Source organism: Staurois parvus, unplaced genomic scaffold, assembly GCF_062004578.1.
Source record: "Staurois parvus isolate SC_StPar_1 unplaced genomic scaffold, SC_StPar_1.0 ptg001370l, whole genome shotgun sequence".
NCBI classification, from domain to species: domain Eukaryota; kingdom Metazoa; phylum Chordata; class Amphibia; order Anura; family Ranidae; genus Staurois; species Staurois parvus.
In genome coordinates, this window is record NW_028319166.1 from 556238 (window position 1) to 574543 (window position 18306).

The 18306-nt window shown below is 48.3% G+C and overlaps 1 protein-coding gene across 1 annotated transcript in view; it reads right to left on the reverse strand.

The window, feature by feature from the left end:
• The window catches only part of LOC149436365 (uncharacterized), a 101150-nt gene that overhangs the window by 65866 nt on the left and 16978 nt on the right, over positions 1-18306 (reverse strand). Inside the window, exon 2 of the mRNA XM_089661694.1 lies at positions 13907-14030. Coding sequence (XP_089517820.1) covers positions 13907-14030 — 124 coding nt within the window. The remainder of the gene's footprint in view (positions 1-13906; positions 14031-18306) is intronic.

The window sequence follows — 18306 nt, forward strand, 5'->3', positions numbered from 1 at the left end:
GTTACTGTGGGACACAGAATTGTTACTCAGGGACACAGAACTGTTACTCAGGGACACAGAATTGTTGCTCAGGGACACAGAACTGTTACTCAGGGACACAGAATTGTTACTCAGGGACAGACACAGAATTGTTACTGAGGGACACAGAATTGTTACTGAGGGACACAGAATTGTTACTGAGAGACACAGAATTGTTACTGAGGGACACAGAATTGTTACTCAGGGACAGACACAGAATTGTTACTGAGGGACACATAATTGTTACTGAGGGACACAGAATTGTTACTGAGGGACACAGAATTGTTACTCAGGGACACAGAATTGTTACTCAGGGACACAGAACTGTTACTCAGGGACACAGAATTGTTACTCAGGGACACAGAACTGTTACTCAGGGACACAGAATTGTTACTCAGGGACAGACACAGAATTGTTACTGAGGGACACAGAATTGTTACTGAGGGACACAGAATTGTTACTGAGGGACACAGAATTGTTACTCAGGGACAGACACAGAATTGTTACTGAGGGACACAGAATTGTTACTGAGGGACACAGAATTGTTACTCAGGGACAGACACAGAATTGTTACTCAGGGACACAGAATCGTTACTCAGGGACACAGAATCGTTGAATTAAAGAGTATGTCAGACAACACGCAGAGGAGTGGCAGAGGAGGCAATGTTTCAGGAGCGAGCAGACGTGGCAGCAGAGGAAGGGGTCGAGGCAGCACTAGTCGCAGCCAGAGGCCAGTGCTCCCAGTGTCATCCAGCGGTCGTGTCTCCACCGACAACCCTGTCGTCATCGATTGGTTGGCTCGGTCGTCTTCCTCTTCCCAGGTCACCTCTGACACCTACAGCCAACGGTCGGTGGGTACATCAGACACAACCGTTAGTTGGCATGGCCCGGGAGCAAGCCCACTGAAATCACGTGTCCTCTACCTGCCCCTGTCTTTTGGTGTTCCCTCACCAAGCGAAGTATCGCATGCTGTGGGTCAGGAACGGGGGGAGACATCCGCCTCTTCAGCAGCCAGGCGAAGAAGTACTGGCGAGGAGAGTGGCTCGGTAGCCGGTCTAGAGACAGGTCTGTCTCCTGACCCACACGCAGCCGAGGGGGCTAGTAGTGAGGCGGAGACCCTAATTGATGATGATGAGGCTGATCGCACTTGGCAGCCTCGTCGTCATCAGGCTATTGCTTCCGCATCATCAGGAGAAGAGGGTGCCAGCTTGGCAGCGAGCAAAACAGTCGGTGGGTTGCCCAGGAGGCAGCAGGGTCGCAGCAGTGTCAGTGGAGGCAAACGGCCACGGAGTAGAGCACCAGCTCCACTGCAGCCTACCACCACGGCCAGTAGTGGTGCCGGTGTGCACGGAGGAAGTAGCAGTCAGCCAGTGAGGAGTAGCGGGGGCAAAGTTTCCTACTCGACGGTGTGGCAATTTTTCGTCAAGCTGCCCGAGGAAGTAAACGTAGCCGTATGTCGACTATGTGGCCAGAAAGTCAAGCGTGGCCAGGGGGCCCATGTTGGGACTACAGCGTTGCGTCAGCATATGCAGCATCGCCATTCGGTGGCCTGGGAAAACCGTGATAAAGATACGGCGGTTCTGCCTGCCCCAGCCCCCGCTCCATCACCCGCTCCGTTACTTGCTCCGTCACCCGACGTCAATCGCCCTCTATCAGCCAGTCAAGGCTCCAACACCTCTGCTGAGGGGAGTTGTCGCTCGTTGGCATCTTCCGCTCGTTCAGATGCTCCTTCTCCTGCTACTCCTCTTCACGGATTCCGTCAGCAGTCTTTCTTCGAATCCGTTTTCAAGAGACAACAGTTTGCGAGCACGCACCCGACGGTGCAAAAGCTGAACGTCCTCCTGTCCAAGTTGCTGGTGCTGCAGTCCCTCCCTTTCCAAGTGGTGGACTCAGCACCTTTCCGAGAAATGATGGCTTGTGCCGCGCCGCGGTGGAGAGTGCCAAGCCGGCATTTTTTCGCCAAAAAGGCAGTGCCAGCCCTGCATTCACATGTAGAAGAGATGGTGGGCCAGTCTTTGAGCATGTTGGTCTCTGCCAAAGTGCACGGCAGCGCCGACGTGTGGAGCTGTAACTACGGTCAGGGACAGTACATGTCATTTACGGCCCACTGGGTGAACGTGGTGCCGGCACAGCCGCACCAGCAACTTGGATAGGTCACGCCGCTTTTGCCTCCACGTTTGCACGTCCTTGGTCCAGAAAAGATGTCCGCCTCTACCACCTCTTCTTCCGCCGTGTCCTCAGCCGCCACCCCCGTGCCAAGTCCCATTACCCGACCGGCATATCACATGTGCAGGGCGCAACGGTGTCACGCTGTGCTGCACCTGGTATGCCTTGGCGAACGTAGTCACACAGGGGAGGAACTTCTGAGTGTAATGAACAGAGAAATCGACAGATGGCTGTCTCCGCGCAAACTGAAAATCGGAACCATGTTGACCGACAACGGAAAGAACATGGTGTCTGCTCTGCGTCAAGGAAGGTTGTGCCATGCGCCATGCATGGCTCACGTGTTCAATCTGGTTGTCAAGCGGTTCCTAAAATCCACCATCCCACTGCAAGACATCCTTAAAATGTCACGTAAACTTTGCATGCATTTCAGCCATTCCTACACCGCAAAGCACACCCTCCTTGAGCTGCAGCGGCAGAACGGAATTCCACAGCGGTGCCTGATCTGCGACGTTGCAACAAGGTGGAATTCAACCCTACATATGTTAGACCGCCTTTACGAACAGCGAAAGGCCATCACCGATTTCCTGATGTTACAAGCGGATAAAGGTACTCCCCTGTGTAACTTAGATGTCAGCCATTGGCAGCTCATGCGTGACACCTGCCGCTTGCTCAGGCCCTTTGAGGAGGCCACACTATTCATGAGTCGGCAGGACTATGGGATGAACGACGTCATTCCTCTGTTGCACGTCCTGGAACAAATGCTGTTAACAATGGCTGGTCAGGGTGCGGTAGACGTGGCGCACAGATCTCAACGCCACATGACCCCTGTGGGGGCAGGACAGGAAGAAGAGGAGGAGGTAGAGGAGGACATTGGTGCTCAGGAATTATTGAGTGAAATGAGTGGTTTTTCCACTCAGCGGACAGGAGTGGAGGAGCAGGAGCATCTGGTAGAGGAGGAGGAGGAGACAGAGGACCCAGACGCACCGTGGCAGTATGCTGTGGAGATGGAGGCAGGGAGTCCCTCGCATTCCTTGGCACAAATGGCCCATAGCATGCTCGGTTGCTTGCGTAGCGACAGCCGAATAATAACCATCAGACAGAGGGATGACTTTTGGCTGTCCACCTTGTTGGACCCTCGCTACCGTTCAAAAATGGTGGCCTTTTTCACACCTGCTGAGAGGGAGGCCAAAATAACGTACTATAAAAACCATCTATGTAGTCAGTTGGTCTCTGCCTTTCTGCGCCAACGTCCATCCTCAGACACTGTGGGCCCTGTGCGCTCGCGTTCCGCTGCCATGGCAGCAGGGGAGGGGTGGGGTGGTAGGAGCAGTGGCAGCTCCACCAGCAGCGTCTGCCTCAGTCTGCAGTCGATGATGAGTAGCTTTCTTCACCAGCGCAGTGAGGAAACTACTAACCAGCCGCAGCAGCAGCAGCATCAGGTGGACCTGGAGCAGGAGCTCAAACAACAGGCTTGGGCCTACTTGGACAGCACCCTGCCAACCGAGGTAGACAATCCCCTTGACTACTGGGCAACGAAACTTGACCTTTGGCCCCAACTAGCTGAATTTGCCCTTGAAAGGCTGTCATGCCCGGCCAGTAGCGTGGCATCGGAGCGCGTGTTTAGTGCGGCAGGAGGTATTGTAACTCCGCGGAGGACACGACTGTCCACCCAAAGTGTGGAGAGACTCACGTTTGTGAAAATGAATCAGGCGTGGATTAGTCTGGTTTTCAAACCACCAGTTCCTGACACAACTGACTAAATCCGCCATGAATCATGCCCCAAACATCTTATTATTTTTAACATAGGCCTCTGTATGGCCTTCAATTTAAGCTGCTTACGCTTCGCCACTCTGCCATGGGCCCCTGTACCGCCTCCTCTTGCTGCTGCCAGGTCCAGAGTGTCTCATGGGTCCCTGTACAGCCTCCCATTGCTGCTGTCTCCATCGCCACACTCTGCCATGTGCCACTTTCAGGTCTCCTCACACTGCTGGTGGGTTCCATTTTGTCATAGGGTGCTGGCAGATTACGGGCCTCCCATTGCTGCTGCCAGGCCTGTAATCTGCCATGGGCCCCCGTACCGCCTCCTCATGCTGCTGCCAGGTCCAGAGTGTCTCATGGGTCCCTGTACGGCCTCCCATTGCTGCTGTCTCCATTGCCACACTCTGCCATGTGCCACTTTCAGGTCTCCTCACACTGCTGGTGGGTTCCATTTTGTCATAGGGTGCTGGCAGATTACGGGCCTCCCATTGCTGCTGCCAGGCCCGTAATCTGTCATGGGCCCCTGTACCGCCTCCTCATGCTGCTGCCAGGCCCGTAATCTGTCATGGGTCCCTGTACGGCCTCCCATTGCTGCTGTCTCCATCGCCACACTCTGCCATGTGCCACTTTCAGGTCTCCTCACACTGCTGGTGGGTTCCATTTTGTCATAGGGTGCTGGCAGATTACGGGCCTCCCATTGCTGCTGCCAGGCCCCTAATCTGCCATGGGCCCCTGTACCGCCTCCTCATGCTGCTGCCAGGTCCAGAGTGTGTCATGGGTCCCTGTACGGCCTCCCATTGCTGCTGTCTTCATCGCCACACTCTGCCATGTGCCACTTTCAGGTCTCCTCACACTGCTGGTGGGTTCCATTTTGTCATAGGGTGCTGGCAGATTACGGGCCTCCCATTGCTGCTGCCAGGCCCGTAATCTGTCATGGGCCCCTGTACCGCCTCCTCATGCTGCTGCCAGGCGCGTAATCTGTCATGGGTCCCTGTACGGCCTCCCATTGCTGCTGTCTCCATCGCCACACTCTGCCATGTGCCACTTTCAGGTCTCCTCACACTGCTGGTGGGTTCCATTTTGTCATAGGGTGCTGGCAGATTACGGGCCTCCCATTGCTGCTGCCAGGCCCGTAATCTGTCATGGGCCCCTGTACCGCCTCCTCATGCTGCTGCCAGGCCCGTAATCTGTATTGGGTCCCTGTACGGCCTCCCATTGCTGCTGTCTCCATCGCCACACTCTGCCATGTGCCACTTTCAGGTCTCCTCACACTGCTGGTGGGTTCCATTTTGTCATAGGGTGCTGGCAGATTACGGGCCTCCCATTGCTGCTGCCAGGCCCGTAATCTGTCATGGGCCCCTGTACCGCCTCCTCATGCTGCTGCCGGGTCCAGAGTGTGTCATGGGTCCCTGTACGGCCTCCCATTGCTGCTGTCTCCATCGCCACACTCTGCCATGTGCCACTTTCAGGTCTCCTCACACTGCTGGTGGATTCCATTTTGTCATAGGGTGCTGGCAGATTACGGGCCTCCCATTGCTGCTGCCAGGCCCGTAATCTGCCATGGGCCCCCGTACCGCCTCCTCATGCTGCTGCCAGGTCCAGAGTGTCTCATGGGTCCCTGTACGGCCTCCCATTGCTGCTGTCTTCATCGCCACACTCTGCCATGTGCCACTTTCAGGTCTCCTCACACTGCTGGTGGGTTCCATTTTGTCATAGGGTGCTGGCAGATTACGGGCCTCCCATTGCTGCTGCCAGGCCCGTAATCTGTCATGGGCCCCTGTACCGCCTCCTCATGCTGCTGCCAGGTGTGTAATCTGTCATGGGTCCCTGTACGGCCTCCCATTGCTGCTGTCTCCATCGCCACACTCTGCCATGTGCCACTTTCAGGTCTCCTCACACTGCTGGTGGGTTCCATTTTGTCATAGGGTGCTGGCAGATTACGGGCCTCCCATTGCTGCTGCCAGGCCCGTAATCTGTCATGGGCCCCTGTACCGCCTCCTCATGCTGCTGCCAGGCCCGTAATCTGTATTGGGTCCCTGTACGGCCTCCCATTGCTGCTGTCTCCATCGCCACACTCTGCCATGTGCCACTTTCAGGTCTCCTCACACTGCTGGTGGGTTCCATTTTGTCATAGGGTGCTGGCAGATTACGGGCCTCCCATTGCTGCTGCCAGGCCCGTAATCTGTCATGGGCCCCTGTACCGCCTCCTCATGCTGCTGCCAGGTCCAGAGTGTGTCATGGGTCCCTGTACGGCCTCCCATTGCTGCTGTCTCCATCGCCACACTCTGCCATGTGCCACTTTCAGGTCTCCTCACACTGCTGGTGGGTTCCATTTTGTCATAGGGTGCTGGCAGATTACGGGCCTCCCATTGCTGCTGCCAGGCCTGTAATCTGCCATGGGCCCCCGTACCGCCTCCTCATGCTGCTGCCAGGTCCAGAGTGTCTCATGGGTCCCTGTACGGCCTCCCATTGCTGCTGTCTCCATCGCCACACTCTGCCATGTGCCACTTTCAGGTCTCCTCACACTGCTGGTGGGTTCCATTTTGTCATAGGGTGCTGGCAGATTACGGGCCTCCCATTGCTGCTGCCAGGCCCGTAATCTGTCATGGGCCCCTGTACCGCCTCCTCATGCTGCTGCCAGGCCCGTAATCTGTCATGGGTCCCTGTACGGCCTCCCATTGCTGCTGTCTCCATCGCCACACTCTGCCATGTGCCACTTTCAGGTCTCCTCACACTGCTGGTGGGTTCCATTTTGTCATAGGGTGCTGGCAGATTACGGGCCTCCCATTGCTGCTGCCAGGCTCGTAATCTGCCATGGGCCCCCGTACCGCCTCCTCATGCTGCTGCCAGGCCCGTAATCTGTCATGGGCCCCTGTACCGCCTCCTCATGCTGCTGCCAGGTCCAGAGTCTCTCATGGGTCCCTGTACGGCCTCCCATTGCTGCTGTCTCCATCGCCACACTCTGCCATGTGCCACTTTCAGGTCTCCTCACACTGCTGGTGGGTTCCATTTTGTCATAAGGTGCTGGCAGATTACGGGCCTCCCATTGCTGCTGCCAGGCCCGTAATCTGCCATGGGCCCCCGTACCACCTCCTCATGCTGCTGCCAGGTCCAGAGTGTCTCATGGGTCCCTGTACGGCCTCCCATTGCTGCTGTTTCCATCGCCACACTCTGCCATGTGCCACTTTCAGGTCTCCTCACACTGCTGGTGGGTTCCATTTTGTCATAGGGTGCTGGCAGATTACGGGCCTCCCATTGCTGCTGCCAGGCCCGTAATCTGTCATGTGCCCCTGTACCGCCTCCTCATGCTGCTGCCAGGTCTAGAGTGTCTCATGGGTCCCTGTACGGCCTCCCATTGCTGCTGTCTCCATCGCCACACTCTGCCATGTGCCACTTTCAGGTCTCCTCACACTGCTGGTGGGTTCCATTTTGTCATAGGGTGCTGGCAGATTACGGGCCTCCCATTGCTGCTGCCAGGCCCGTAATCTGTCATGGGCCCCTGTACCGCCTCCTCATGCTGCTGCCAGGCCCGTAATCTGTCATGGGTCCCTGTACGGCCTCCCATTGCTGCTGTCTCCATCGCCACACTCTGCCATGTGCCACTTTCAGGTCTCCTCACACTGCTGGTGGGTTCCATTTTGTCATAGGGTGCTGGCAGATTACGGGCCTCCCATTGCTGCTGCCAGGCCCCTAATCTGCCATGGGCCCCTGTACCGCCTCCTCATGCTGCTGCCAGGTCCAGAGTGTGTCATGGGTCCCTGTACGGCCTCCCATTGCTGCTGTCTTCATCGCCACACTCTGCCATGTGCCACTTTCAGGTCTCCTCATACTGCTGGTGGGTTCCATTTTGTCATAGGGTGCTGGCAGATTACGGGCCTCCCATTGCTGCTGCCAGGCCCGTAATCTGTCATGGGCCCCTGTACCGCCTCCTCATGCTGCTGCCAGGCCCGTAATCTGTCATGGGTCCCTGTACGGCCTCCCATTGCTGCTGTCTCCATCGCCACACTCTGCCATGTGCCACTTTCAGGTCTCCTCACACTGCTGGTGGGTTCCATTTTGTCATAGGGTGCTGGCAGATTACGGGCCTCCCATTGCTGCTGCCAGGCCCGTAATCTGTCATGGGCCCCTGTACCGCCTCCTCATGCTGCTGCCAGGCCCGTAATCTGTATTGGGTCCCTGTACGGCCTCCCATTGCTGCTGTCTCCATCGCCACACTCTGCCATGTGCCACTTTCAGGTCTCCTCACACTGCTGGTGGGTTCCATTTTGTCATAGGGTGCTGGCAGATTACGGGCCTCCCATTGCTGCTGCCAGGCCCGTAATCTGTCATGGGCCCCTGTACCGCCTCCTCATGCTGCTGCCGGGTCCAGAGTGTGTCATGGGTCCCTGTACGGCCTCCCATTGCTGCTGTCTCCATCGCCACACTCTGCCATGTGCCACTTTCAGGTCTCCTCACACTGCTGGTGGATTCCATTTTGTCATAGGGTGCTGGCAGATTACGGGCCTCCCATTGCTGCTGCCAGGCCCGTAATCTGCCATGGGCCCCCGTACCGCCTCCTCATGCTGCTGCCAGGTCCAGAGTGTCTCATGGGTCCCTGTACGGCCTCCCATTGCTGCTGTCTTCATCGCCACACTCTGCCATGTGCCACTTTCAGGTCTCCTCACACTGCTGGTGGGTTCCATTTTGTCATAGGGTGCTGGCAGATTACGGGCCTCCCATTGCTGCTGCCAGGCCCGTAATCTGTCATGGGCCCCTGTACCGCCTCCTCATGCTGCTGCCAGGTGTGTAATCTGTCATGGGTCCCTGTACGGCCTCCCATTGCTGCTGTCTCCATCGCCACACTCTGCCATGTGCCACTTTCAGGTCTCCTCACACTGCTGGTGGGTTCCATTTTGTCATAGGGTGCTGGCAGATTACGGGCCTCCCATTGCTGCTGCCAGGCCCGTAATCTGTCATGGGCCCCTGTACCGCCTCCTCATGCTGCTGCCAGGCCCGTAATCTGTATTGGGTCCCTGTACGGCCTCCCATTGCTGCTGTCTCCATCGCCACACTCTGCCATGTGCCACTTTCAGGTCTCCTCACACTGCTGGTGGGTTCCATTTTGTCATAGGGTGCTGGCAGATTACGGGCCTCCCATTGCTGCTGCCAGGCCCGTAATCTGTCATGGGCCCCTGTACCGCCTCCTCATGCTGCTGCCAGGTCCAGAGTGTGTCATGGGTCCCTGTACGGCCTCCCATTGCTGCTGTCTCCATCGCCACACTCTGCCATGTGCCACTTTCAGGTCTCCTCACACTGCTGGTGGGTTCCATTTTGTCATAGGGTGCTGGCAGATTACGGGCCTCCCATTGCTGCTGCCAGGCCTGTAATCTGCCATGGGCCCCCGTACCGCCTCCTCATGCTGCTGCCAGGTCCAGAGTGTCTCATGGGTCCCTGTACGGCCTCCCATTGCTGCTGTCTCCATCGCCACACTCTGCCATGTGCCACTTTCAGGTCTCCTCACACTGCTGGTGGGTTCCATTTTGTCATAGGGTGCTGGCAGATTACGGGCCTCCCATTGCTGCTGCCAGGCCCGTAATCTGTCATGGGCCCCTGTACCGCCTCCTCATGCTGCTGCCAGGCCCGTAATCTGTCATGGGTCCCTGTACGGCCTCCCATTGCTGCTGTCTCCATCGCCACACTCTGCCATGTGCCACTTTCAGGTCTCCTCACACTGCTGGTGGGTTCCATTTTGTCATAGGGTGCTGGCAGATTACGGGCCTCCCATTGCTGCTGCCAGGCCCGTAATCTGCCATGGGCCCCCGTACCGCCTCCTCATGCTGCTGCCAGGCCCGTAATCTGTCATGGGCCCCTGTACCGCCTCCTCATGCTGCTGCCAGGTCCAGAGTCTCTCATGGGTCCCTGTACGGCCTCCCATTGCTGCTGTCTCCATCGCCACACTCTGCCATGTGCCACTTTCAGGTCTCCTCACACTGCTGGTGGGTTCCATTTTGTCATAAGGTGCTGGCAGATTACGGGCCTCCCATTGCTGCTGCCAGGCCCGTAATCTGCCATGGGCCCCCGTACCACCTCCTCATGCTGCTGCCAGGTCCAGAGTGTCTCATGGGTCCCTGTACGGCCTCCCATTGCTGCTGTTTCCATCGCCACACTCTGCCATGTGCCACTTTCAGGTCTCCTCACACTGCTGGTGGGTTCCATTTTGTCATAGGGTAGTGGCAGATTACGGGCCTCCCATTGCTGCTGCCAGGCCCGTAATCTGTCATGTGCCCCTGTACCGCCTCCTCATGTTGCTGCCAGGTCTAGAGTGTCTCATGGGTCCCAGTACGGCCTCCCATTGCTGCTGTCTCCATCGCCACACTCTGCCATGTGCCACTTTCAGGTCTCCTCACACTGCTGGTGGGTTCCATTTTGTCATAGGGTGCTGGCAGATTACGGGCCTCCCATTGCTGCTGCCAGGCCAGTAATATGTCATGGGCCCCTGTACCGCCTCCTCATGCTGCTGCCAGGCCCATAATCTGTCATGGGTCCCTGTACGGCCTCCCATTGCTGCTGTCTCCATCGCCACACTCTGCCATGTGCCACTTTCAGGTCTCCTCACACTGCTGGTGGGTTCCATTTTGTCATAGGGTGCTGGCAGATTACGGGCCTCCCATTGCTGCTGCCAGGCCCGTAATCTGTCATGGGCCCCTGTACCGCCTCCTCATGCTGCTGCCAGGTCCAGAGTGTGTCATGGGTCCCTGTACGGCCTCCCATTGCTGCTGTCTCCATCGCCACACTCTGCCATGTGCCACTTTCAGGTCTCCTCACACTGCTGGTGGGTTCCATTTTGTCATAGCGTGCTGTATGGCCTCCCATTGCTGCTGCCTCCACCGCCACACTGTGGCTCCACACTCTGGTTTTGGCCCCGTGACTGCCCAAATGAGTGAAGTGTGCGGTGATTCTAAGATCGACGGCACTCATCTGCATGTCATACTGACTGACAGTATTATTTCTCTTCCCCAGCAGACTCCAAGGGCATTTAAATTAAAGGTACAGTGTTCTGCACTAATATAAAGGCTCTCTGAAGCCTAGAAACACCCTTTTTATAAGTTAAATTCGCAGCGAATATATTCGCCTCGAATCGAATTTATTCCTTGAATTCGCCGAATCAGCCGAATCGAATTTTTGAATACTTCGCTCATCTCTACCGTATATATTGATTTGATTTGGATTTTTCTTCTGTTCATTTACTTTCCATTTTGCTCTTTGATAAAAACAAACTATTAACACTTCTATTTATGAAAGCATTCTTACATTACAGTATTTTTTACACCTGGCTAAAACTTTTGCATAGTAGTGTATATCATTCCTGAAAGCCTAAGTGCCCAATTTACCAATGCACTAAAGCTTGCTGTATGACAAATTCGGCTACAAAAAAATGTGCGTTTCTGTGACCTGAAAATTTAAATATATATATAATATAGCACACTTTTCACTAGCGTTAGTGTAAAAAGACATTGCTCATTATGTTTTTTGGTTTTTTGCTTTGTTTAACAGCATAAGTGGCAGATGTATCCAAAATGAGCAAATTTGCTCATATTGGATCTTGGTTTGCATATACGTAATATTTTATCTTATGAGGCAAATAGTAATTGGCTCATGGAATATGGCTTCCTGCTTTATTATAGCAGAGTATGTATATTACTTTCACTATAGTAACCAATAAAACTCTAAACAGCTATTCAAAGGTATAATTTTTGTTTTGTCTTGTTTTAGGATTAACTCTTTTAGAACAAAAGTAACGTTCCACAAAATTGTTGCCAGTTAGCATGAAACTAGGTGGGTCCAATACATGATAATGTACATATTCCAAAGCACATTAACTACTGAAAGAAAGACAAATGCTGTAAAATAGTTATTTCCCATTTTAGTAACATACAGTATGCAGAGCCTAAAAAGAAATAAGAAACCCAGATAAACACAGACCAAACACTTCTGGAACAACTAAAGATTTTAGCTTGATGCCCAGAGGGAATAAAAATTCAAGGTTAGAAGGATAGATGGTATTAGGTTCAAAAGGACATGAGTTGAAGACTAGCTACCTGTATGGATAATATGCATGGTTTAAACCTCATTGCATGGTATTTTATAATCAAAATGTGAAGCTTGACACTTTCTTTCCTGACCAACAATCTTTTATGTAAGGAATGGCCAACAGGAACTTAAAGGACAACGGATTTAGCAAAAATAATCCACAAAGCACTCCTGCTCTGATGTTAATGACTCCTTCTTCAGCATCTTCAGCATTACAGCTGCATGTAAATCCTATGTTGTCTTTTGTGGCAACAGAGGAAATAGCTAAGGCAGGGCAAGGATAAAAATGCACACAACTTTATGTAGGTATCTCAGAAATGTGTAATCGATACAAACGAAGGAAATCACTCCACACTACACAAACAATCCTATTTGGACACCTGCTGTACTTAAACCTAAAGCAACCCATGCTATTGGTAAATTAAACATACTGTTCTGTATTTCCTCTCTCTATTTTATAATGCATGTGCAGAATGAAAACGACAGCACTATTTACATTTAAGAAATGCCTTGAGAAGGGACCTATTCCTGCTCCTCATCTCTGGTGACTCATTTAATAGTCTAATTTTGCTTGAAGAATGAGAACAGCAGTTTAAATTGATCCATTCACAAGTACAGATGTGGCAGTATTTGCAAACACGTCCTGTCTCATGCTGGCAGCACACAGCATCAGGAATGATCATTAAATACAGATACTTATGCTGTGATTCAGTCAGTGAAAGCCATAATATTGGCTGTTACTCTGTATTTCCATTTGGTAATAAAGATTGCTTCATGTACGTTGACTTTGGTAGTTGCCAAAAAAATAGCTCATCGCTCTACCCCATCTTCTTCTCAATCTCAATGTGTGGTAGAGACATAAGGTTTCTGAGGATATACCTTGATGTGATGGGAAAGTTTATTATGTGGTCTACTGATGTGAAATGAGCAGATCCTGCAGTCTACATGTGTGATAATTGCTGTATGAAGTGTTTCATCCTATGTGTTATTGCATGAGTCATAGTACAGTATATCCTGGAGGTGCATACATTGTTAATAAAACTTTCTATTGCAAAAATCACACATTGCGTAACAACTCTGTACAGAAACTCTGCTCAAATTTAACAACTCACTAAGTTTTTTTCTTATTTAAAAATATGTGAGCATTCCAAAATCTTTTATTAACAAAAAAATAAGTACAACATAATTATACTGCATTTATTAGGGTACCCTGTAGCTTTTTTATGACAAAGAAAGCTAAAAAATGACCCTGTATTGTAAGAAATTCCTTGTTGCATGCCTGTGCCCATTCAGTTTTGATAATGATATCCAGTAATTATTTAACTGGAACTCCTACCAGTCATGGTACAGAAAAAATGTTGAGGTGCCTACATTGTTCATAAAAGTTTCTATTGCAAAAATCACTCACTGTATAATAGCTCTGTACAGAAACTGTTCAGATGTAAAACCTTTCCAAATTTGTTCAAAAAATATATGAGCATTACGAATACTTATTTTAACAAAAAATACACAGAACAGAATATAGTACCCTATATAAAACAGTAAGAAAGAACCATCCATAAACAAAAAGAACAAAAGTAAGAAAAGGTCCAGTGCTACCATTTGTCCAAAGAACACATAAATACAACAAAATGATGGTACTTTACGGAGTAAAGTCATATGCGGAACCACACTCACACAGGGCAGCAGAGGTTCCTCTCCAGCAGTGGACAAGTGGAAAATAGAGCATGTAGATCTCCCTAATTAATAATCCAGGTGAACCTGAGCAGGTTGTAAAAAAGCAATAGGCATAGTATATCATGAAAGGATAATTACATCAGTCTATGCATTATCAAGTCAAATGGGGTTAGATCCAGAATGGCCAACCATGCTTCCCAAAGTTTCTCAAACTTACCTGGGCATCCACGATGTTGGTAAATTAAACAATCATATCGTAAGATGGTTCCCATATTCTGTCTCCAATCTTCATTACTAGGGGGAGTTTCTGATTTCCAATGCACAAGAATGGCCTTGCACACCTGGAACAGGGAAAAAAAACTTATATATAAAAGTTATACTGCATTTACTTTGGTAAACCAAAATATCTCATATATTGTATCTCATTGTATGTCTGTGCCCATTCAGTATTGATAAAGGCAGCTTCTCTGTCTTTCTGGGGGGAGGGGGGGGGGTTGATGAGTGATTTAAGAGGGGAACAGAAAAAGAACCTCTATCAGGTTTTTATTGCTGTTTGTGTGTCTGTTGTAGAAATTTCCCCTACAACATGTCCGGCAAAAAGACAAGATAAGGGCAATGTACATAAATTGTAAACAGAAAATAATCAATAAAAACTATACACCAACTTTATTCACAGTGTTGTAGAAAATCAACTTTAAAATTTCACTTTGGCTGGCACATTACATATGTACAGATACACAATGCAATTACAAAATACCCAGCAGTCCATAGTCTGGGAAATATATATCCATAGTGCTTAACCTGTCTGTACTGTCCCCAGACCAGGACAGGTCCAACATATTTCACAGAGTCCCTCCTCAGGGCTATAGAAGGTATACAGTAGCATATCTAGAATACAATTCAACATTTTTGTAGACACAACATCTCTAATACTTCTATAAAACATGTATGCATGCCATATTCACATTACAAATTACACGATAAGCCACCCCAACTAAAAACAAGGACAGAGAATGTCTTGCTACCTTTTGCCAAGCACAGCCCTTAAAGGCCCATGGGAAATGTATGTTTATCTTGTACTTGAGTAGGGATGTTGGCAATTTATGAGATTCAACTACTTACAATTTACGTCCCAGTAATAATGGTGCCACCAAGATAGAAAGTAAGAGGAACACATTTTTAGTGGAGTGGGGAATGGCTTCAACCACTATTATTTATTATTTTTGTATATATTCACAACATTGTCATCGAGACAGGAATCGAGGGGAAATCTCCCTAACAGGGTCACATACAGCAACAGAAAACAAAAAAGATCTAAACCTTCCCCCAATATACCCAAAACATCTGTTGCATTTACTACATTTTGCTGGCTGGATGGCATTTCGGCTGGAGTTGCATTTCAGTCATCAAATACAACCTTTAGTGTAATCTTTATAAAGTACTGCAAAACTTCTAAATAATAAATGTCACTCAGAGTTTCATTATCTAAGCTCTCAATTAATTGAAGCCAAAATCAAACAGCGCCTCCCAGTCACAACAAGTGTACTTACTGAATCTGTAATTTTATTACTTGATGATTTTTAATGTGAGAGACAGCAAACAATTTGCAGTGAGCGTGTTAGGGAATAGCTCTCCTGCATGACAAGCAGGGCTTCCCAGGTCACCAGATGACTGTCAAATGTGACTGGGGTGTGCTGATGAAACCAATACATAACAACAATGACTGGATAAAATAAATTTAGAATTATTGAGATCAGGGGCGGACTGACAACTCATGCGGCCCCTGGGCAATAGGGGATCATGGGGCCCCTGTGTCCTTGCCCAAACTCAAAAAAGGATATGAAAAAGGTACCAGTGGCATCTCATGGGGCCCCCTACTGACCCCAGGCCCTCGGGCAGTGCCCGAGTTTCCAAATGCTCAGTCCGCCCCTGATTGAGATTGTGTTGGTCATTTCAATATTAAACGGTTAATTTGAAATGGTGTTATTGTTATCTTTACAGTTATCTTTCTTTTATATTTAAATTATATTAACATTAATTCTTTTTTTCCATATTTTGCCTTTCTTTGATTTTTTTTTTACCTTTTTTGCACTTCCCATATTTACATTTGTTTGTTATATGCTATATTGTAAATAATGTGGTAATAACCATTCCTAAACAAAGTAATAAATACTAATTTACCAATTTATCAAATTTTCCAAAAGCTGTAATATATTCTAAAAATCTGCAAAATAAAAATAAATATGACAATTGCAAGGATTCACATATAATATCCAGGAGCCTCCTCTCTTTAATAAGTCACTCAATGTCAGCTGTTCCAAAATATACCTGTAATGAAAAGAAAATCACAGTTTTTTCAGGAAGATTTCCAGGGAAAACAAAGCAGGCAAAATCTCACAAGAAGACACTCAACGCATTGCTAGAGTGTAATATCACACGTTTTTGGGTGCTCTGTATTCCCCAGGATCTAACCAGAATGAAATTACTCCATTATTCCCATCATTCCCTAGGCACCACTGGCAGAAGATAGGGGTAAGATAAGTAAAATCTACTTTTTTTCTTTACAGGTACATTTTGGAACTAGTATTAGGTCATTTTTAAAAAGGGAGAATGTCAGGACAGTACAAGCAGACCTTGAATTTAATGGTAGGTCCTCTTAACTAATTCCATCCTGTACTATCCAACACAATTCTCCCAGCAACTTTTGTTGCCCCTCTCTAAAAAGTAAAGAAAAATAAAATATCAGAAAATATGTAGACAATACAAACTTTGGAAACATTTTTAGCTTGGTGAGAACTTTATTTCAATAAGTGTCTTTACTGTACTGTAGAATTCATTGCTCCCCAATATTTGCAATCATCACCTCTCATCTTGAAAACACTGGATTGGAGTCTATGAAGCCAACGGAAGATTCATTTAAAAAACACATTGCTCAGCCACAAGTGGCTCTAAGCACATTTCACTTATTTAATATTGTTAAATAAAATATACTGTATGTCTGTTACAGAATAAAACAGACAACATTATTAATTCCCTTTTTCCATTATAGGAAGTACAGTGCCTTTTTTCCAATCTATTATTTGTAAGCAGTGAGAGTATATGTTTATCTTTTAGGTCTGGTTTAAATAAAAACTTGTGTTCATGGAATAGAAATCACATGTGCATTCTGGGCATTGGCCTGAGCCATTTGCTCAGGCTAATTATTATTGTTTGTAAAGTAGGTGATTTTTAAAGCCTTCCTTTGCAGTGCTACAATCTATGAAAATGAGCAACAGTGATGAAGTTCACATCTGGTCATTTCGAACAGCTTGGTGGTTGCACCATTGTTCTAGTTACTAATGGTCTCATACTGTGTAATAAACAATGGACTTTGCATGTACCAAATATACATGCTATAATATTATAAATGTTACCATTTTTTATAGTTTTCAAAAACTATGAAATATATTTTTGTTCAAATGTGTACAGTGACATCTTTCTTTCAAACTAATGAGAAGAAAATATTACAATATGGAGGGCAGTTGTATGGTAGGGACAAATGTAAAGGTAAAGTGTAATGCTGTGTTCTGTAAAGCATATTATTTATTGGAATGATATGCATTTGTCACAATCTGTTGACTAAGGACTTGTTCACAGGAGTGCCTTGAAGTATTGCACAAACATATAGCGTGTGGCATCATGCGCCTAACTTGCATTGTGTTAAGTATCCCATAAATTTAAAGGGGTTGTCAAAGCTCTGCAATACATTTAAAATGGACTTTTATTTTAGGTAGTGCACTAAAATGCACAGATGGTTTACATCTGTGTGTTTTTGCGTGCTAGTACCCAAGCGTATTGCAATGCATTATATAAGGGTGTTGCGGTGGCATCCAAAATAAATAGTACCAATATAGCACATTGTGCTTTACTGGTTTCTGTGTGTGGTGGTAATGCACTGTAAAAAACTTATTTTAGCCCATGTTATTGTAACACATTCAATTTAAGCAGGTTCTTAAAACTATGGCATATTGATAAAATATCTCAAGTTATGGATTTAAAGAATTATGCATTTGTGCATTATTGCATTCAGGGCCACATTTTCTTCATGTAAACAAGACTACTTATTTATATGGTCACCACTTGATGATTATGGTAAAAGGTACCCACAGGTTATTGTTGCCCAATAACCTGTGATTGATAAGAGACTGGTAAAAAGTCATATGTCTATACTCTTGTGTTACATAAATAAACCTCTAATTAGGCTCCATGCACACTGGACGTTTTAATAACGCTGGTAACCTTAGCTGTGTAAAGGCACATTAAAAACGTGAGTTTTTCAGCATTTTTGCATTAGCATTATGATGCGTTTTGATGCTTTTTTTTCGCATTTGCGATTTTTACTGGATTTTTTTTTGCTTAAAAAAATCCAAAAACACCAGTTTGCTGCGTTTGTCAGCGTTAGAGTGTTTTTACAGCTAAAACACTCCTTTAGAAACCCACTAGTTTTGGGTTTTTTTTTCAGAAATAAAACACCACCCTGCTAAAACACATTGATTACAGTCTATGTGTACATGGACACATAGGATAACATGCTGGGGAGTTTACTGGCTCTATAAAAAAATTGCAAAAGCCAAAAAC